Source organism: Taurulus bubalis (genome assembly GCF_910589615.1).
Source record: "Taurulus bubalis genome assembly, chromosome: 11".
Taxonomy (NCBI): Eukaryota; Metazoa; Chordata; class Actinopteri; order Perciformes; family Cottidae; genus Taurulus; species Taurulus bubalis.
The window spans coordinates 2,525,802-2,547,030 of NC_136599.1; the positions used below are offsets into that span (position 1 = coordinate 2,525,802).

Consider the following 21,229-nt stretch of genomic DNA (forward strand, 5'->3'; position numbering starts at 1 on the left):
CCTGCACCGAGACCAAGAAGAGACCAGGACCAGAGTGTATGGAGACTAACATAAGACCAGGACCAGAGTGTATGGAGACTAACATGAGACCAGGACCAGAGTGTATGGAGACTAACATGAGACCAGGACCAGAGTGTATGGAGACTAACATGAGACCAGGACCAGAGTGTATGGAGACTAACATGAGACCAGGACCAGAGTGTATGGAGACTAACATGAGACCAGGACCAGAGTGTATGGAGACTAACATGAGACCAGGACCAGAGTGTATGGAGACCAGGACCAGAGTGTATGGAGACTAACATGAGACCAGGACCAGAGTGTATGGAGACTAACATGAGACCAGGACCAGAGTGTATGGAGACTAACATGAGACCAGGACCAGAGTGTATGGAGACTAACATGAGACCAGGACCAGAGTGTATGGAGACCAGGACCAGAGTGTATGGAGACTAACATGAGACCAGGACCAGAGTGTATGGAGACCAGGACCAGAGTGTATGGAGACTAACATGAGACCAGGACCAGAGTGTTTGGAGACCAGGACCAGAGTGTATGGAGACTAACATGAGACCAGGACCAGAGTGTATGGAGACTAACATGAGACCAGGACCAGAGTGTATGGAGACTAACATGAGACCAGGACCAGAGTGTATGGAGACTAACATGAGACCAGGACCAGAGTGTTTGGAGACCAGGACCAGAGTGTATGGAGACTAACATGAGACCAGGACCAGAGTGTATGGAGACTAACATGAGACCAGGACCAGAGTGTATGGAGACTAACATGAGACCAGGACCAGAGTGTATGGAGACTAACATGAGACCAGGACCAGAGTGTATGGAGACTAACATGAGACCAGGACCAGAGTGTATGGAGACTAACATGAGACCAGGACCAGAGTGTATGGAGACTAACATGAGACCAGGACCAGAGTGTATGGAGACTAACATGAGACCAGGACCAGAGTGTATGGAGACTAACATGAGACCAGGACCAGAGTGTATGGAGACTAACATGAGACCAGGACCAGAGTGTATGGAGACTAACATGAGACCAGGACCAGAGTGTTTGGAGACCAGGACCAGAGTGTATGGAGACTAACATGAGACCAGGACCAGAGTGTATGGAGACTAACATGAGACCAGGACCAGAGTGTATGGAGACTAACATGAGACCAGGACCAGAGTGTATGGAGACTAACATGAGACCAGGACCAGAGTGTATGGAGACTAACATGAGACCAGGACCAGAGTGTTTGGAGACCAGGACCAGAGTGTATGGAGACTAACATGAGACCAGGACCAGAGTGTATGGAGACTAACATGAGATCAGGACCAGAGTGTATGGAGACTAACATGAGACCAGGACCAGAGTGTATGGAGACTAACATGAGACCAGGACCAGAGTGTATGGAGACTAACATGAGACCAGGACCAGAGTGTATGGAGACTAACATGAGACCAGGACCAGAGTGTATGGAGACTAACATGAGACCAGGACCAGAGTGTATGGAGACTAACATGAGACCAGGACCAGAGTGTATGGAGACTAACATGAGACCAGGACCAGAGTGTATGTAGACTAACATGAGACCAGGACCAGAGTGTTTGGAGACCAGGACCAGAGTGTATGGAGACTAACATAAGACCAGGACCAGAGTGTATGGAGACTAACATGAGACCAGGACCAGAGTGTATGGAGACTAACATGAGACCAGGACCAGAGTGTATGGAGACTAACATGAGACCAGGACCAGAGTGTATGGAGACTAACATGAGACCAGGACCAGAGTGTATGGAGACTAACATGAGACCAGGACCAGAGTGTATGGAGACTAACATGAGACCAGGACCAGAGTGTATGGAGACTAACATGAGACCAGGACCAGAGTGTATGGAGACTAACATGAGACCAGGACCAGAGTGTATGTAGACTAACATGAGACCAGGACCAGAGTGTTTGGAGACCAGGACCAGAGTGTATGGAGACTAACATGAGACCAGGACCAGAGTGTATGGAGACTAACATGAGACCAGGACCAGAGTGTATGGAGACTAACATGAGACCAGGACCAGAGTGTATGGAGACTAACATGAGACCAGGACCAGAGTGTATGGAGACTAACATGAGACCAGGACCAGAGTGTATGGAGACTAACATGAGACCAGGACCAGAGTGTATGGAGACTAACATGAGACCAGGACCAGAGTGTATGGAGACTAACATGAGACCAGGACCAGAGTGTATGGAGACTAACATGAGACCAGGACCAGAGTGTATGGAGACTAACATGAGACCAGGACCAGAGTGTATGGAGACTAACATGATACCAGGACCAGAGTGTATGGAGACTAACATGAGACCAGGACCAGAGTGTATGGAGACTAACATAAGACCAGGACCAGAGTGTATGGAGACTAACATGAGACCAGGACCAGAGTGTATGGAGACTAACATGAGACCAGGACCAGAGTGTATGGAGACTAACATGAGACCAGGACCAGAGTGTATGGAGACTAACATGAGACCAGGACCAGACGGGTCTGAGTCCCACACTTCATGAGTGTAATAACATGAGGCGCTGCAGAGGGGACTTTCATGTGGGGGAGTTTTTTTTCTGTTAGCAGTCACAGTCGTGAAGTTATTAAATGTTAATATTCATAAATATAAATATGTCGGTCGATGCACCGGTCAGTTTAGTGACTTATGAAGAACATGTTCGGTGCAGCTGGACCAGATCCTGGCTCCTTTTTTTTTGCAGACTTTATGAATGAATTTATGTGATTTTACGGTCCAGACTTTATGAATGAATCCCTCCTCTCTCTCCTCCTGTTTCCAGTACCTCACCTACCTGTTCTCCAAGGAGAACACCATCTGGGACTCCTCCCTGGACCAGGTGGGTCCGGACCACATGAACAACCCTCTGTCCCACTACTGGATCTCCTCTTCGCACAACACGTAAGGAACGCCTTCAGACGTAGAGCCTTCAGACGTAGAGCCTTCAGACGTAGAGCCTTCAGACGTAGAGCCTTCAGACGTAGAGCCTTCACGCGTAGAGCCTTCACGCGTAGAGCCTTCACACATAGAGCCTTCAGACGTAGAGCCTTCAGACGTAGAGCCTTCAGACGTAGAGCCTTCAGACGTAGAGCCTTCACACGTGCGCGCCCGTCGTAGAGCCTTCAGACGTAGAGCCTTCACGCGTAGAGCCTTCAGACGTAGAGCCTTCAGACGTAGAGCCTTCACACGTGCGCGCCCGTCGTAGAGCCTTCAGACGTAGAGCCTTCACGCGTAGAGCCTTCAGACGTAGAGCCTTCAGACGTAGAGCCTTCAGACGTAGAGCCTTCACACGTGCGCGCCCGTCGTAGAGCCTTCACACGTAGAGCCTTCACACGTAGAGCCTTCACGCGTAGAGCCTTCACACGTGCGCGCCCGTCGTAGAGCCTTCACACGTAGAGCCTTCACACGTAGAGCCTTCACACGTAGAGCCTTCACACGTAGAACCTTCAGACGTAGAGCCTTCAGACGTAGAGCCTTCAAACGTGCGTGCCCGTAGTAGAGCCTTCAGACGTAGAGCCTTCAGACGTAGAGCCTTCACACGTGCGCGCCCGTCGTAGAGCCTTCACACGTAGAGCCTTCACACGTAGAGCCTTCACGCGTAGAGCCTTCACACGTGCGCGCCCGTCGTAGAGCCTTCACACGTAGAGCCTTCACACGTAGAGCCTTCACACGTAGAGCCTTCACACGTAGAGCCTTCACACGTAGAGCCTTCACACGTAGAGCCTTCAAACGTGCGTGCCCGTAGTAGAGCCTTCAGACGTAGAGCCTTCACACATAGAGCCTTCACACATAGAGCCTTCACACGTGCGTGCCCGTAGTAGAGCCTCCACACATAGAGCCTCCACACATAGAGCCTCCACACATAGAGCCTTCACACATAGAGCCTTCACACGTGCGTGCCCGTAGTAGAGCCTTCACACATAGAGCCTTCACACGTGCGTGCCCGTAGTAGAGCCTTCACACATAGAGCCTTCACGCGTAGAGCCTTCACACATAGAGCCTTCACGCATAGAGCCTTCACGCGTGCCCGCATTAGAGCTTGTAGGTATGGCCTCCTCTCACCAGAGGGGGCTTTGAAACTGACACATCAGAGTGTAATATTTAACAATCAAGTTCCAGAATGAGACACAGGCACGTATTTATCGTGTGTCTTTATCTGTGTCACTGTTATAGAAAGTGTGTGCGTGTGGTCCATAACATGTGAATCCTTTTGTGAAACTGGATGCGAGTGTGTTGTTTTTTTTGTGACGTTCTCATGCTTTATTTTTAGCTACCTGACGGGAGACCAGTTTTCCAGCGAGTCGTCTCTGGAGGCGTACGCTCGCTGTCTGAGGATGGGCTGCCGCTGTATCGAACGTGGGTACACACACACACACACACACACACACACACACACACACAGTAAATCACCACCACTTGACTTCTAAACCTTGCAATTAAGTCTTGCGTCTGCTTCTTATCCTTCTACAGCTGTACTTTTAATGCAGGCACCACACCCTTTCACACACACACACACACACACACACACACACACACACACACACACACTGTTACACAACAGTGGCCTCTACACAAAACCCTCGTCAAGCAGGTTCCATGAATAGGAATGGCTTGTAGGTTGAAGGGTCAGACTGAAGTCAACAATTATGACGTGCGCTTCAACTTTAAAGGTCTTAAAACTCCTCTGCATTCATGCATACTTACTGTGTGTGTGTGTGTGTGTGTGTGTGTGTGTGTGTGTGTGTGTTCACAGTGGACTGCTGGGATGGTCCAGATGGAATGCCAGTCATCTACCACGGACACACCCTCACGACGAAAATCAAGTTTTGCGACGTGCTGACCACCATCAAAGAGCACGCCTTCGTCACGTCCGAGTGAGTCTGCACGCGCACAACCCGCTCTGTTGTGTGTGTGTGTGTGTGTGTGTGTGTGTGTGTGTGTGTGTGTGTGTGTGTGTGTGTGTGTGTGTGTGTGTGTGTGTGTTTGAGAAAGTAAGAGGAGGATCTCATGTCGCCCTCCTGCAGATTTCCCATCATCCTGTCCATCGAGGACCACTGCAGCATCGTGCAGCAGAGGAACATGGCCACGTACTTCAAGAAGGTGTTTGGGGACATGCTGCTCACCAAGGCGGTGGACATCGCGGCGGACGGCCTGCCGTCGCCCAACCAGCTGAAGAAGAAGATCCTCATCAAGGTCAGCGGCCTGGACGTGTCTATGTGCACATTTCTGCAGGAAAGAGCTTTCACATGTAGAGCTTTCACATGTAGAGCTTTCACATGTGCGCGTAGAGCTTTCACACGTAGAGCTTTCACACATAGAGCTTTCACATGTGCGCGTAGAGCTTTCACACATAGAGCCTTCACACTTACAGCCTTCACATGTAGAGCTTTCATATGTAGAGCCTTCACACGTGCATGTAGAGCCTTCACATGTAGAGCCTTCACACGTAGAGCTTTCACACGTGCACATAGAGCCTTCACACGTAGAGCTTTCAGACGTAGAGCCTTCACACGTAGAGCCTTCACACGTAGAGCCTTCACATGTAGAGCCTTCACACGTGCACATAGAACCTTCACACGTAGAGTCTTCACACGTAGAGCTTTCAAATGTGCACGTAGAGCTTTCACATGTAGAGCTTTCACACGTAGAGCCTTCACACGTAGAGCTTTCAAACGTGCACGTAGAGCCTTCACGCGTAGAGCCTTCACATATAGAGCCTTCACACCTAAGAGAGCCTTCACGCGTAGAGCCTTCACACGTAGAGCCTGTGCCCATAGAGCCTTCACATGTGCACGTAGAGCCTTCACATGTGCACGTAGAGCCTTCACACGTAGAGCCTTCACACGTAAAGCCTTCACACGTAGAGCTTTCAAACGTGCACGTAGAGCTTTCACATGTAGAGCTTTCACATGTAGAGCTTTCAAACGTGCACGTAGAGCCTTCACGCGTAGAGCCTTCACATGTAGAGCTTTCACACGTGCACGTAGAGCTTTCACATGTAGAGCTTTCACATGTAGAGCTTTCACATGTAGAGCTTTCACACGTAGAGCTTTCAAACGTGCACGTAGCGCCTTCACGCATTGCGCCTTCACGCGTAGAGCCTTCACGCGTAGAGCCTTCACGCGTAGAGCCTTCACGCGTAGAGCCTTCACGCGTAGAGCCTTCACGCGTAGAGCCTTCACATGTAGAGCCTTCACATGTAGAGCCTTCACATGTAGAGCCTTCACATGTAGAGCCTTCACATGTAGAGCCTTCACATGTAGAGCCTTCACATATAGAGCCTTCACACCTAAGAGAGAAAAGAGTGTGCATGGTTGCTCTGTATGCAACGTCCTGACCCTCCTCCTCTTGCAGCATAAGAAGCTGGCAGAAGGCAGCGCCTACGAGGAGGTGTCCACCTCCACGCCCTACTCGGAGAACGATATCAGCAACTCCATCAAAAACGGCATCCTGTACCTGGAAGACCCCATCAATCATGTGAGAGGCTGCTGGCTTGAAATAGGAGAACCTGAGCCTGTTTTCTGTGTATTGTCGCTTTTATTATTATTAAGCGTCAGGAGTTTATGGCTTGATGCTCTTTTTTTCTTTCTTTTTTGTTTAACATGCATTTTATATTCGTGTCCTAATTACTTTTTGGCTTCATGAACTTCTTTTCTTGGTCTTTTTAGACGATTTTAAAGCTTCTTGCCTACTTGGCCTCGTTTCAGTGCGACACATGGACGCTCTAAATATTTCAGCTCACTCTTCTCTCTCTCTCTCTGCCCCCCTCTAGGAGTGGTACCCTCATTTCTTTGTCCTGACCAGCAGTAAGATCTACTACTCAGAGGAGACCTCCAGTAACCAGGGGAATGATGACGAGGAGGAGCACCGAGAGGTCAGCAGGTCACTCGTCCAGACAAAGCACTTCATTTACTGACAGTATGAGAAACAAGTACGAGAACACTTTTAGGACTAAACACACACAAATATATTTTAAAATATTTTTTTTAATAATATTAATTTAAAAAAAAAAAAATTTGGTTTTTATTTTATTTTTTAATTAAAAAAATATATTGTATATTTTTATTTTGTATTATTATTATTATTATTATTATTATTATTATTATTATTATTTATTTATTTTTTTAACTTAAAAAAAATGTATGTATATATTTCTTTATTATTATAAAAAAAAACATTGTAAAAAAATATTCTAAACAATCACTCACTGGCCACACAAGACAACGGTTCACATAACCAAAATGAATAACAGAAACCTGATGTAAGCCGGTTCTCCCCCTTGACTATCAGTAGTAGACACAAACATTATAAATATGTTGCGTTCAATGAAATGCAGTATTTCACAGAGAGGTCGTGTGCAGCTCGGGTTTCTTAATATACAAAGACCTGATCTGTGATCAGGTCAGAGCAGGGAGGCTAACTGGTCTCCCTCCGACCTGCAGGTGTCCAACGCCATGGACCAGCACGTGGCGGAGAAGTGGTTCCACGGGAAGCTCGGCGCCGGGCGAGACGGGCGGCAGATCGCCGAGCGGCTGCTGTCGGAGTACTGCCTGGAGACGGGGGCGCCCGACGGGTCCTTCCTGGTCCGGGAGAGCGAGACCTTCGTGGGAGACTACACGCTGTCCTTCTGGTGCGTAACGCCGTAGATCCAGGACTTTAAAACTGGGATCATATTTAATGCAAATGTTCATATTGTGGACTTCCCTCCCAGGCGGTCTGGGCGGGTGCAACACTGTCGCATCCACTCGCGCCAGGAGGCGGGCAGCCCCAAGTTCTACCTGACCGACAACCTGGTGTTCGACACGCTCTTCGCCCTGATCAACCACTACCAGCAGGTGGCGCTGCGCTGCAACGAGTTCGAGATGAAGCTGACGGAGCCGGTGCCTCAGACCAACGCCCACGAGAGCAAAGAGTGAGTCTGAGAGCGGAGGACAATCCTCCTGAGCGAGAGGAGGGACACCGGCTCTGATGCCCTAACACCGTGTGTTTGTCCAGGTGGTACCACGCCAACCTCTCCAGGAGCCACGCGGAGAACATGCTGATGAGGGTTCCGCGTGACGGGGCCTTCCTCGTGAGGAAGAGGGCGGAAGCCAATTCCTTCGCCATTTCCTTCAGGTAACTTCCTGACATCCTTTTCGCCTCATCGTCGGTTTATGGACCGACTGCAGCCGCCATCTTGGATCTCGGCCTGTTTTAGCGACCTGTCAATCACCTTGTAGCCCCGCCCCTAAATCATCCCCTGCTTTATGGTCTGTTTGACTCTAAATGACCATAATTTACTAAATGAACATCATGATGTATTGAAGAAGACTTGAAACTAGAGATTGAGACATAAACTCATGTTTACAATGTTTACTGAGGGAATACATCAAGAGAAGTAGAGTCATTTATATAGACTTCTATACAACCAGAGGAGTCACCCCCTGGTGGTCAGGAGAGAGAATGCAGCTTTAACACATGAAGCATAGACTTCTATACAACCAGAGGAGTCTCCCCCTTGTGGTCAGGGGAGAGAATGCAGCTTTAACACATGAAGCATAGACTTCTATACAACCAGAGGAGTCTCCCCCTGGTGGTCAGGGGAGAGAATGCAGCTTTAACACATGGAGCATATACTTCTATACAACCAGAGGAGTCGCCCCCTGGTGGTACTTAGAGAATGCAGCTTTAACACATGAAGCATATACTTCTATACAACCAGAGGAGTCGTCCCCTTGTGGTCAGGAGAGGGAATGCAGTTTTAAGACACTTTCAGGTTGGCTGCATGGTTGTCTATTTTTTTTCAGCGTGCCATAATAAAACACATCTTAACAATAACATAATTTAAGTTGTAGTGTTTATATTCATAGAACATGTCACTGACGTGTGCGTGGTTGGTCCTCAGGGCCGAGGGCAAGATCAAGCACTGCCGCGTGCAGCAGGAGGGGCAGAACGTGGTGCTGGGCACCTCGGAGTTCGACAGCCTGGTGGACCTCATCAGCCACTACGAGAAGCACCCTCTGTACCGCAAGATGAAGCTGCGCTACCCCATCAACGAGGACACGCTGGAGAAGATCGGCACCGCGGTGAGTACCGCACTGCGCCGTGAAACCGCCTGCAGCCTCGCCTGAGGGCACGTTAACACGCACGCTCTCGTCCAATAGGAACCTGACTACGGGTCGCTGTACGAGGGACGGAATCCAGGCTTCTACGTGGAGGCCAACCAAATGCCCATGTTTAAGGTGTGTGTTGTGAGGAGTGTGTGTGTGTTGTGAGGAGTGTGTGTGTGTGTGTGTGACGACCTTCTGTCTCGTCTCCAGTGCACGGTGAGGGCGATGTACGAGTATAAAGCCCAGAGAGACGACGAGCTCTCCTTCATCAAGAACGCCGTCATCTCCAACGTGGACAAACAGGAAGGAGGCTGGTGAGAGGATGGATTATTTATATTTATATTTATATATATATTTATTTATTATTATTATTTTTTATTATTCTTCTGCCTCTCACATTTTGTTTAAATATCAATTCTGTGCCTGTTACTTTTATTTAATTTTACTAATAAATGTAAAAACCATTAAAAAAAAAAACTTGAGCGCACATGAATTGTATGTGCGTTAAACTGCTCGTTGACATACATTCAGCATCAGTTTCAGCCTCCATGTTTGTTCGTCTCTCAGGTGGAAGGGAGACTCTGGAGGGAAGAAGCAGCTTTGGTTTCCTGCCAACTACGTGGAGGAGATCAGTCCTTCAGCCGCAGAACCCGACAGAACCGTGAGAACAAGCCCAAATACACACAGGGAGGAGTGTGTGTGTGGGAGGAGTGTGTGTGTGGGAGGAGTGTGTGTGTGGGAGGAGTGTGTGTGTGGGAGGAGTGTGTGTGTGGGAGGAGTGTGTGTGTGTGGGAGGAGTGTGTGTGTGGGAGGAGTGTGTGTGTGGGAGGAGTGTGTGTGTGGGAGGAGTGTGTGTGTGGGAGGAGTGTGTGTGTGGGAGGAGTGTGTGTGTGGGAGGAGTGTGTGTGTGTGGGAGGAGTGTGTGTGTGGGAGGAGTGTGTGTGTGTGGGAGGAGTGTGTGTGTGGGAGGAGTGTGTGTGTGGGAGGAGTGTGTGTGGGAGGAGTGTGTGTGTGTGTGGGAGGAGTGTGTGTGTGTGTGGGAGGAGTGTGTGTGTGGGAGGAGTGTGTGTGTGTGGGAGGAGTGTGTGTGTGTGTGGGAGGAGTGTGTGTGTGTGTGGGAGGAGTGTGTGTGTGTGTGAGGAGTGTGTGTGTGTGAGGAGTGTGTGTGTGTGAGGAGTGTGTGTGTGAGAGGAGTGTGTGTGTGTGTGAGGAGTGTGTGTGTGTGTGAGGAGTGTGTGTGTGTGTGAGGAGTGTGTGTGTGTGAGAGGAGTGTGTGTGGAGTGTGTGTGTGTGTGAGGAGTGTGTGTGTGTGTGAGGAGTGTGTGTGTGTGTGTTGTGAGGAGTGTGTGTGTGTGTTGTGAGGAGTGTGTGTGTGTGTGTGTGTGTGAGGAGTGTGTGTGTGTGTGTTGTGAGGAGTGTGTGTGTGTGTGTGTTGTGAGGAGTGTGTGAGGTGTGTGTGTGTGAGGAGTGTGTGTGTGTGGAGTGTGTGTGTGTGTGTGTGAGGAGTGTGTGTGTGTGTGAGGAGTGTGTGTGTGTGTGAGGAGTGTGTGTGTGTGTGTGTGAGGAGTGTGTGTGTGTGTGTGTGTGAGTAGTGTGTGTGTGTGTTTGTGAGTAGTGTGTGTGTGTGTTTGTGAGTAGTGTGTGTGTGTTGTGAGTAGTGTGTGTGTGTGTGTGTGGTGAGGAGTGTGTGTGTTGTGAGGAGTGTGTGTGTGTGTGTGTTTGTGAGGTGTGTATGTGTGTTGTGAGTAGTGTGTGTGTTTGTGAGGTGTGTATGTGTGTTGTGAGTAGTGTGTGTGTTTGTGAGGTGTGTATGTGTGTTGTGAGTAGTGTGTGTGTGTGTGTTGTGAGGTGTGTATGTGTGTTGTGAGTAGTGTGTGTGTTTGTGAGGTGTGTATGTGTGTTGTGAGTAGTGTGTGTGTTTGTGAGGTGTGTATGTGTGTTGTGAGTAGTGTGTGTGTGTGTGTTGTGAGGTGTGTATGTGTGTTGTGAGTAGTGTGTGTGTGTGTGTGTTGTGAGGTGTGTATGTGTGTTGTGAGTAGTGTGTGTGCGTGTGAGGTGTGTTGTGAGTAGTGTGTGTGTGTGTGTGTTTGTGAGTAGTGTGTGTGTGTGTGTGTTGTGAGGTGTGTATGTGTGTTGTGAGTAGTGTGTGTGCGTGTGAGGTGTGTTGTGAGTAGTGTGTGTGTATGTGTGTTGTGAGTAGTGTGTGTGTGTGTGTGTTGTGAGGTGTGTATGTGTGTTGTGAGTAGTGTGTGTGTGTGTGTGTTGTGAGGTGTGTATGTGTGTTGTGAGTAGTGTGTGTGCGTCGCTCCGCTCTCACTCATCCTCTTCATCACATGGAGGATTCCGGCTTTAATCCTCGTGTCCTCTTCCTCCTCGTCTTCGTCAGCAGGAGATGACGGAGAACAGCCCTCTGGGAGATCTGCTGAGAGGAAGCGTAGACGTGTCTTCCTGTCAGATCGGTGAGAGCTCCGCCCCCAAACCCCTCCACTTCCTGTCCCCTCTTTCCTTACACCTCTTTCTTCTTCATCATCATCAGCTCCTCCATTATTCATTCTCCCTGTTTGTTTTGTTACGACTCTTCTTCTCTCAGTATTTTATTGGCCTCCAGTTCAGTCAATACACTCATTAGTGTTGGCCCATCTCTGCGTGGCTCTCTGGCTCCACCTGGTGGTCACATGGAGGAACGCTCCATCTGTCACATGACCGTCGGCAGAATAAATAATACCAGGATGTTCTCCTATGTCTGCTCTGCGTTCTGCAGCTTTTTGTTCTGGCCATTCTGACCCACAATGCTTTGCGCGGCAAAGGGGGTCAAAGTTCACGGTGCAATGACGGCGTAAGAGTTGAATGCACACTGCAGGCAACGGGCCACGTTTGTACTAAAAACTAAGAAAATAAAGAAAAAGTATGCGGTTTGGAAAGTAGAATGATTAAAACTTTAACGTCCAATCAGATTACAGCTGACGACTATGTTATGCATCATTGAAACAAGCAAATTCAAAATGATTTCATTATTATTCTCAGGGTTCTTACGGTCATGGAAAACCTGGAAAAGTCATGGAATTTTAAAATGGTTATTTCCAGGCCTGAAAAAGTCCTTTAAAAAAAAAAAGAAGAATCCCAAAAGTTTAGTAAAAGTCATGTAAATGTGTTATATTCATGTGTTCATGTCGTTCATTTACGCTGAGTTTGAAATCATGAATATGCTTCTAAAAGAAAGACTCAGAATATAAGCAGGCATACATACAGGCATCTATATTAATGTTTATTATTTTAATCAAACTATTGTCTCATTCATTTGTGTCATTTAAGGTTTACTGTATGCTTTGTATTCTCATTGTTAGTTTAAATACTACATTTACTCACTTTTTACTGTTTACACCCAGATTTCACTAAATGTTTGTAATGGAAATTTGGTTAAAAGTCATAGAATTTGGATAAAATTCATGGAAATTTGGTTAAAAGTGATGGAAATTTGGTTAAAAGTGATGGAAATTTGGTTAAAAGTCATAGAATTTGGTTAAAATTCATGGAAATTTGGATCAAAGTCATGGAAATTTGGATCAAAGTCATGGAAATTTGGTTAAAATTCATGGAAATTTGGTTCAAATTCATGGAAATTTGGTTAAAAGTCATAGAAATTTGGTTAAAAGTCATAGAAATTTGGTTAAAAGTGATGGAAATCCATTGGTCAAGATGTGTATGAACCCTGCATTAATTAAAATACTGTAGGAAACTGTTTATCCTCCATTCCCATCATTTCTTCCTCCTAACTCGTCCTCCATCCCGCTCAGTGGTGCGTCCCGATGGGAAGGGCAGCCGGCCTCACGTCTTCTCTCTGGTGCCCAACGCCTCCATGAGGACCGGCCCGGTGCTGGACGTCGCCGCCAGCAGCCAGGAGGAGCTGAAGGAGTGGGTGTTCAAGATCAGAGAGGTCACCATGACCTCGGAGGCCAAGGTGAACACACACTGAGACGTTTAAGACCCACGACCTGTCAGGCTAATGCTTTGGTTTGTGTGTTTTTGTTGCGTTGCGTCATGTGTGCTCCTTAACACGTGTACATTGTGTCCCTGCTCCCAGCTGGAGGAAGGGAAGATGATGGAGAGGAGGAAGAAGATCGCTCTGGAGTTGTCCGACCTGGTCATCTACTGTCGGCCGGTGCCGTTTGATGAAGACAGTAAGGCTCACAGGACACGCCTCCTGGTTTAAACACGGAGGCTTGAGACGCTTCACGGCGATGACATCACACACGACTCAACTAGCGGAGCAACGGGTCGTGAACCTCGCGGATCGGATAGAAGGAGCAAATATAACTTTTATGCCGCTTATACTAAATGATCAATATTGTGGTTTGATTGTAGCAGCTGGTCGACCAGGATCCAGACTATACTTTTCCTTTGCTATAGTTATTTTTCTTTATAAAATCTCACAATTAGAATAATAAGGAAATAAAAGATACTATTTTTATTGATTGAAACACATCATGTCGTGAGTAGTTTGAATGATTAATTATTAGTTAGTGTCAACAGCTCATAAATAAATAGATATTATAGATGAATTATCTATTTATCTCCTTTAAACATCTGGATTTTGTCAAGTTTATCACCAACACTACATTTTACTAGATTACATCATGAGGACGTTATCATTTACCTTCACCCAGATCTCATTTTCACTGAGCAGAGCCTGAACACATCACAATGGAGGTGAACCTCCACTGGTCCTCCGTTAGCGGTGCTGCTAATGTTACTAGCTCTCCTGTAGGTTCTCTGTTAGCGGTGCTGCTAATGTTACTAGCTCTCCTGTTGGTTCTCTGTTAGCAGTGCTGCTAATGTTACTAGCTCTCCTGTTGGTTCTCTGTTAGCGGTGCTGCTAACGTTACTAGCTGTCCTCCTGTTGGTTCTCCGTTAGTGGTGCTGCTAACGTTACTAGCTCTCCTGTTGGTTCTCCATTAGTGGTGCTGCTAACGTTACTAGCTCTCCTGTTGGTTCTCTGTTAGCAGTGCTGCTAATGTTACTAGCTCTCCTGTTGGTTCTCTGTTAGCGGTGCTGCTAACGTTACTAGCTGTCCTCCTGTTGGTTCTCCGTTAGTGGTGCTGCTAACGTTACTAGCTCTCCTGTTGGTTCTCCGTTAGTGGTGCTGCTAACGTTACTAGCTCTCCTGTTGGTTCTCCATTAGCGGTGCTGCTAACGTTACTAGCTCTCCTGTTGGTTCTCTGTTAGCGGTGCTGCTAATGTTACTAGCTCTCCTGTTGGTTCTCTGTTAGCAGTGCTGCTAATGTTACTAGCTCTCCTGTTGGTTCTCTGTTAGCGGTGCTGCTAACGTTACTAGCTGTCCTCCTGTTGGTTCTCCGTTAGTGGTGCTGCTAACGTTACTAGCTCTCCTGTTGGTTCTCCATTAGCGGTGCTGCTAACGTTACTAGCTCTCCTGTTGGTTCTCCATTAGCGGTGCTGCTAACATTACTAGCTCTCCTCCTGTTGGTTCTCCATTAGCGGTGCTGCTAACATTACTAGCTCTCCTCCTGTTGGTTCTCCATTAGCGGTGCTGCTAACATTACTAGCTCTCCTGTTGGTTCTCCATTAGCGGTGCTGCTAACGTTACTAGCTCTCCTGTTGGTTCTCCATTAGCGGTGCTGCTAACATTACTAGCTCTCCTCCTATTGGTTCTGTTAGCAGTGCTGCTAACGTTACTAGCTCTCCTGTTGGTTCTCCACTAGCGGTGCTGCTAACGTTACTAGCTCTCTTCCTGTTGGTTCTGTTAGCGGTGCTGCTAACGTTACTAGCTCTCCTCCTGTTGGTCTAAACACTGATTGGATGTTCACAAAGTCACATGATCAGAGACTAGAGAAACATCCATGATGTCATGATCACATGTTCTACTGATACTAGAGGATAAACCTTTATTAACTCTGTGATGGTGAACGATGGCCCGTGTCATTGATCCGCGGGGCGTCCGTCTTCTCCCCTGCAGAGATCGGCTCAGAGCGAGCCTGTTTCCGGGACATGTCGTCCTTCCCCGAGACCAAGGCGGAGAAGTACGTCAACAAGATCAAGGGGAAGAAGTTCCTGCAGTACAACCGGCTGCAGCTGTCCAGGATCTACCCGCGAGGCCAGAGGCTCGACTCCTCCAACTACGACCCTCTGCCCATGTGGCTGTGTGGCTCCCAGCTGGTGGCGCTCAACTTCCAGACAGCAGGTGAAACCCGTTCTCCTCCTGGGAGCGGATAAAGAAACGTATACGTGTGTTCTTCCTCTTGCTAACTCCTTCCTCCCACCTGCAGACAAGCCCATGCAGATGAACCAGGCTCTGTTCATGCTGAACGGACGCAGCGGCTACGTCCTGCAGCCGCCCATCATGAGGGACGACAGCTTCGACCCGTTCGACAGGCACACGCTGAGAGGCCTGGAGCAAGTCACCCTGGAGATAGAGGTACGCTGGAGAGGGTTTTATACTGCGGGAGGCTCCTCTGGTTGTATAGAAGTCTATGCTCCATGTGTTAAAGCTGCATTCTCTCTCCTGACCACCAGGAGGCGACTCCTCTGTTTGTATAGAAGTCTATGCTCCATGTGTTAAAGCTGCATTCTCTCTCCTGACCACCAGGGGGCGACTCCTCTGGTTGTATAGAAGTCTATGCTTCATGTGTTAAAGCTGCATTCTCTCTCCTGACCACCAGGGGGCGACTCCTCTGGTTGTATAGAAGTCTATGCTTCATGTGTTAAAGCTGCATTCTCTCTAATGTCCATCAGGGGGCGACTCCTCTGGTTGTATAGAAGTAAATGCTTCATGTGTTAAAGCTGCATTCTCTGTAGTGACCACCAGGAGGCGACTCCTCTGGTTGTATAGAAGTATATGCTTCATGTGTTAAAGCTGCATTCTCTCTCCTGACCACAAGGGGTCGACTCCTCTGGTTGTATAGAAGTCTATGCTTCATGTATTAAATCTGCATTATCTCTCCTGACCACCAGGGGGCGACTCCTCTGGTTGTATAGAAGTCTATATAAATGACTCTACTTCTCTTGATGTATTCCCTCAGTAAACATTGTAAACATGAGTTTATGTCTCAATCTCTAGTTTCAAGTCTTCTTCAATACAGCATGATGTTCATTTAGTAAATTATGGTCATTTAGAGTCAAACAGACCATAAAGCAGGGGACGCTTTAGGGGCGGGGCTACAAGGTGATTGACAGGTCGAACACCACAGACGTATACAGCGTCTCTACGTCGCTCCTCCTCAGTCCATATATGGTCACTTCCTGTTCGTTGGTTGCAACAACAAAAACATGGCGACGACAGTAATCCAAGATGGCGACGGTGGAATTGCCGAACGTCACGATGACGACGTCCACTTCTTACAGACGGTCTGTGGTTTAAACAGAAGTTAACCCGCTATGAAGGACGCTAAGGCAACGGTACACGTGAAAATGTCCGCTGCGCTGAACTTCCTGTTTAAATGGAATCAAGAAAATGAGAATAAAAGGAGTTTCCCTCAGACTTTGATGAAGAGATGTTGTGTTTTGTCTGTGTGGATATGAGACGGTATAAAGTGATAACTTATTATTATTATTATTATTATTATTTATGAAGTACTTCCCTCTGCCCTGCAGGTTTTGGGCGCCCGCCACCTGCCCAAACACGGACGCGGCATCGTGTGCCCGCTGATCGAGATCGAGGTGTGCGGGGCGGATTACGACAGCGCCAAGCAGAAGACCGACTCGGAAGGTGAGCGGCGCTCTGGTTCTAACCGGCCGAGACCGGAGGAGCAGCCTTCACTTTACTGAGAGAGAGAGAGTCACTTCCTGTCTGGAGCCGGAGAAACAGGAAGTTGTGCTGAACCACGAAGCGAATGTGTGGGAATACAAAGAGAAAACATGGGAAACGCTGCAATCGTTTCTTATCATGTAGATTTACTTTGCCGCGTCCAGAACTCGTCTTTAATAATAAGTTATTTTGTTACAGATTTTTTATTTTTTTTGAAAATGCTGAGTGCACCATTAGATAGATAAATAGATAGATAGATGGATAGATACTTTATTAATCCCGTAAGGGATTTTTTTTCGCTACAGCAGCATTTATACATACAAGTAAGCAATAAAATATAGACAATGAAAAATTCTATTATATTTAAAAAAAAATGTAATAGAATAATAAGCAAAGAAAAATGCACAATAAATATATATATATATATATTTTTATATTTATTTGTAAGAAAATACAATAGTAAGAAAATAAAAATGCATAATATATTTAAAAAATAATAAAATAAAAATGCATAATATATACCCAAAAAAGAATAATAGGAAAATAAAAATGCTCAATATATTAAAAAATGGAATAAGAAAATAAAAACGCATAATATATACAAAAAATATAATAATAAGAAAATAAAAATGCACAATATATACAAAAATATGCATGAGTGCATGAGTGATGCTTCCTGTCCTCTTCTCTCGTTCTCTCCGTCCAGCCGACAACGGGCTGAACCCCACGTGGCCCCGGAAGCCGTTCCAGTTCGCCGTCTGCAACCCGGCCTTCGCCTACCTGCGCTTCGTGGTCTACGAGATCGACATGTTCAACGACCAGAACTTCCTGGCCCAGGCCACGTTCCCCATCCACAGCCTCAAGACGGGTAACAACAGACAGCAGCAATGTAGCAGCAATGTAGCAGCAATGTAGCAACAATGTAGCAACAATGTAGCAGCAATGTAGCAACAATGTAGCAACAATGTAGCAACAGAGTAACAGCAATGTCCCGTGTGCTGCAGGCTACCGCTCCGTCCCTCTGAAGAACAGCTTCAACGAGGACCTGGAGTTGGCCTCCCTGCTGGTCCACTTGGACGCCGTCAGCGGCCGGGTGAGCACCACACACACACACACACACACACACACACACACACACACACACACACACACACACACACACACACACACACACACACACACACACACACACGAGCTGATGACTCGTAGTCCTGACTCTCACTGAGATTTAATGTTAAATTAGAGGTTTTAAAGGTTTATTTAGCTTCTTTGTTTAGAGCCATGCTAGCTGTTTCCCTCTGTTTCCAGTCTTTATGCTAAGCTAAGCTAACCAGCGTTATATTTTACTGCACTGACGTGATAGTTGTATCAATCTTCTTTGCATGAAAGCCTATTTTCAAATAGAACAGAACAAATAGAGATCAGCAGGAAACTTCACCAGTTGACTAATAGTTTTTGTATTCTCTGAAAATTTTCTTTTAAATATGCAAATGAGGCATTATCTTATTAAATATGTGCACGTTTTCCTACATTTCCGGAACATAAATGTGAACGTTAGATAAAGTAATTGTTTCATGTTGACATATTAGAGTCAAAGGTTTTTAAAGAGGGGATTTATGATCAATATTTGACAGAAAATACTGTAAAAAAATGTATTTTCTCATGTTTATATTCCTAAATATTGTATAAATGAGGTTATGAATGCGTTGTGAACAAACCCCTCTGCATAAACCTCAGAATATGTATGAATGAAAGAGTAAAGTCGTATAAAAGTCTTAAATCTCCCCTCAGGTTGAGAACGGAGAGGTTCTGAGCCCGTTCCTCCCGGTCGGGTCCACGCTGCCGGTCTCGGCGCCGGCAGCGGCGGCGACGTCCCCGGCGGCCCAAGCGGGTCGCGAGCGCTCGGGCGACTCGTCCTCGGCGTCCTCGGCGTCCTCCGCCGTGTCCCCCGTGGCCCCGGAGCCGGCCGCGGCCTTCGAGGGCCAGGACGGCTCCTTCGAGTCGCGCTACCAGAACCCTCTGGAGGACTTCCGGGTGTCCCAGGAGGCCCTGCTGGACCACATGGACCCGCAGAACCGGCAGACCAGGTAACGGCCGGCAGGCGGCGAGCGTGTGTTCACTTCCTCTGCGGCCCCAGACTCCAGACTCTGTGTTTCCCCTCAGGATGCTGCGGAGGACCAGAGTGGGCGGAGAGAACCATTTCTAAGTCCGAGCCAATCGGGACGCTTTACCGTATCAAGCCCCGCCCCCACCCGCCGTACTGATGATGTCACTGACTGCTGTGAACACTGTTTCCATGGAAACGCCCACCACCGCTTTTGGCCTACATTTCAGGCAGCTCTCCCTCCAATCTCCAGTCTCTCTCTCTCTCTCTCTCTCTCTCTGTGTCTTTATGTCTCTCTCTCTCTCCCTTCCCCTCCAATCTCTCTCTCTTCCTTCCTCTCCAGTCTCTCTCTCTCTATGTCTCTCTCTCTCTCTCCCTTCCTTCCTCTCCAGTCGCTCTCTCTCCCCCCCTCATCCCTCTGCTTCCTCACTGCTCGCCCGACCAGGAGAGGGAGAGGGAGAGGTAGAGAGAGGTAGAGAGAGAGAGAGGGAGAGAGAGAGGGAGAGAGAGAGGGGGAGAGAGAGAGAGGGGGAGGGGGAAGAGAGAGAGAATTCCCCAAACAAAAAGAAAACCCACACAAGGCTGGAAAAAAAGGTCTCATCTCCGGACCGGTTGTGTTCTGAGAGAGAGAGAGAGAGAGAGAGAGAGAGAGAGAGAGAGAGAGAGAGAGAGAGAGAGAGAGAGAGAGGTCAGTTTGAAACTGCCCAGGTTATTAGCTCTCTCTCTCTGAGGCGTTCATGAAACATGTATTTATTCCTGCTGCCGGCCGGAGAGCAGCAGCCGACCTGCTCTCAAAGAGCCCCGTCTCCATTTTTAATTATATCATTATTTAAACATTCATTATGTGACTTTTGTCATTGTTTTTTCTCTTCTTGATGTATATGTGTAAAAACCTGAGGGCTCTACGGCTATTTTAATGTTCCTCTCAAACCTGGAGGAACAGGAACTGCTTCTTCTTCTGCCGTCACATGTTAATATCCACACACACACACACACACACACTCACACACTCATGCTTTTTCTTTTCTTACATTCCAGATAACTGCACATCATTCCATTCTCCGCCTTTTTTATTTTTTAAAGCCAGTGTGACTCATTCAAACTGATGAAACTCGTGTTTCTTCTTCTCTTTCTCTTTCTGGGTGGTGAGGAGCAACGCGGTCGTGTTCTCGCGTTTTAAAAACATTTACTGTACTCGTGGACGGGATTGAGATTACAAACTACGCCATGTACCTTTTGCCGCTTTGTGTGTTTGTGTCGTCGCCTCGAGGCGCCGTGTTTTCATTTGAGTTCGTTTCTAGTTCCAACAGAAGTCGTCTTTTATTCCTGCTTATCTGTCGCCATTTTGGTTTCAGTCGATGGTGCTTTCTGCTGCCACCACGTGTGTGTGTGTGTGTGTGTGTGTGTGTGTGTGTGTGTGTGTGTGTGTGTGTGTGTGTGTGTGTGTGTGTGTGTGTGTGTGTGTGTGTGTGTGGACTACATCTGATGTAAACTCAGTATTCTCTCTCGGTGTTGGACACTGAGCTAAAGCCATAAGGAGGGATTGAAGGTAAAAGGAGTCAGGAGCAGTGACATGAGGTCTAAATAGTTGTAAGCTGTGTGTGTGTGTGTGTGTGTGTGTGTGTGTGTGTGTGTGTGTGTGTGTGTGTGTGTGTGTTGAAGCCAACACCCCCCACTGGTGAACGACCAGCATCCTTCTGGGTGGAGCAGAGCCCAGTCGTGTCTTTTTTTTTTGTTGCTTATTTTATTTCCATTATGATAATTTGTTTTGTTTCGTCTCATTTACAATCGCCTTTCTGTAATGTGCCTAAACTATGGAGAGGAAAAGTATTCATTTTTAATTTTGCCTTTTTCATATGAAACATATTCAAGCCTGAAAAGTAAATAAAATACTTAATACTTTATGCCGCTTCTGTCTGGTTTTTGTTGTTTCACTCTTCTGTCGGTAAGGAAACTAAACCACTTTGTTTATCGTCTCAGTCGCATCTTATTAGTATGGAAGCCCATTACTAAAAGAAAATAATAAAATATATATATCTTAGTGAGTTAGTTTTTTTGATATATGTATTCATATTTCTATATTAAAATATATCTTATATTTTAATATTAAAATATAATTTTTTTAATATATTTTAATATTAAAATATAATTTTTTAAATATATTTTAATATTAAAATATAATTTTCTTATATATTTTAATATTAAAATATAATTTT

The 21,229-nt window shown here is 46.9% G+C and overlaps 1 protein-coding gene across 1 annotated transcript in view; it reads left to right on the forward strand.

Moving 5' to 3' along the window:
• The window catches only part of plcg1 (phospholipase C, gamma 1), a gene marked incomplete at its 3' end in the record, with an annotated part of 30,654 nt that extends 11,539 nt beyond the window's left edge, over window positions 1-19,115 (forward strand). Inside the window, exons 11-33 of the mRNA XM_079226020.1 lie at window positions 2,844-2,962; window positions 4,332-4,417; window positions 4,815-4,935; window positions 5,086-5,254; window positions 6,416-6,538; window positions 6,834-6,947; window positions 7,504-7,691; window positions 7,773-7,973; window positions 8,057-8,176; window positions 8,946-9,126; window positions 9,205-9,282; window positions 9,361-9,464; window positions 9,718-9,811; window positions 11,540-11,609; window positions 12,945-13,108; window positions 13,232-13,328; window positions 15,122-15,346; window positions 15,432-15,580; window positions 16,756-16,870; window positions 17,616-17,777; window positions 17,914-18,002; window positions 18,701-18,996; window positions 19,073-19,115. Coding sequence (XP_079082146.1) covers window positions 2,844-2,962; window positions 4,332-4,417; window positions 4,815-4,935; window positions 5,086-5,254; window positions 6,416-6,538; window positions 6,834-6,947; window positions 7,504-7,691; window positions 7,773-7,973; window positions 8,057-8,176; window positions 8,946-9,126; window positions 9,205-9,282; window positions 9,361-9,464; window positions 9,718-9,811; window positions 11,540-11,609; window positions 12,945-13,108; window positions 13,232-13,328; window positions 15,122-15,346; window positions 15,432-15,580; window positions 16,756-16,870; window positions 17,616-17,777; window positions 17,914-18,002; window positions 18,701-18,996; window positions 19,073-19,115 — 3,108 coding nt within the window. The remainder of the gene's footprint in view (window positions 1-2,843; window positions 2,963-4,331; window positions 4,418-4,814; window positions 4,936-5,085; window positions 5,255-6,415; window positions 6,539-6,833; window positions 6,948-7,503; window positions 7,692-7,772; window positions 7,974-8,056; window positions 8,177-8,945; window positions 9,127-9,204; window positions 9,283-9,360; window positions 9,465-9,717; window positions 9,812-11,539; window positions 11,610-12,944; window positions 13,109-13,231; window positions 13,329-15,121; window positions 15,347-15,431; window positions 15,581-16,755; window positions 16,871-17,615; window positions 17,778-17,913; window positions 18,003-18,700; window positions 18,997-19,072) is intronic.
• Between the last annotated feature and the right edge of the window lie 2,114 nt (window positions 19,116-21,229).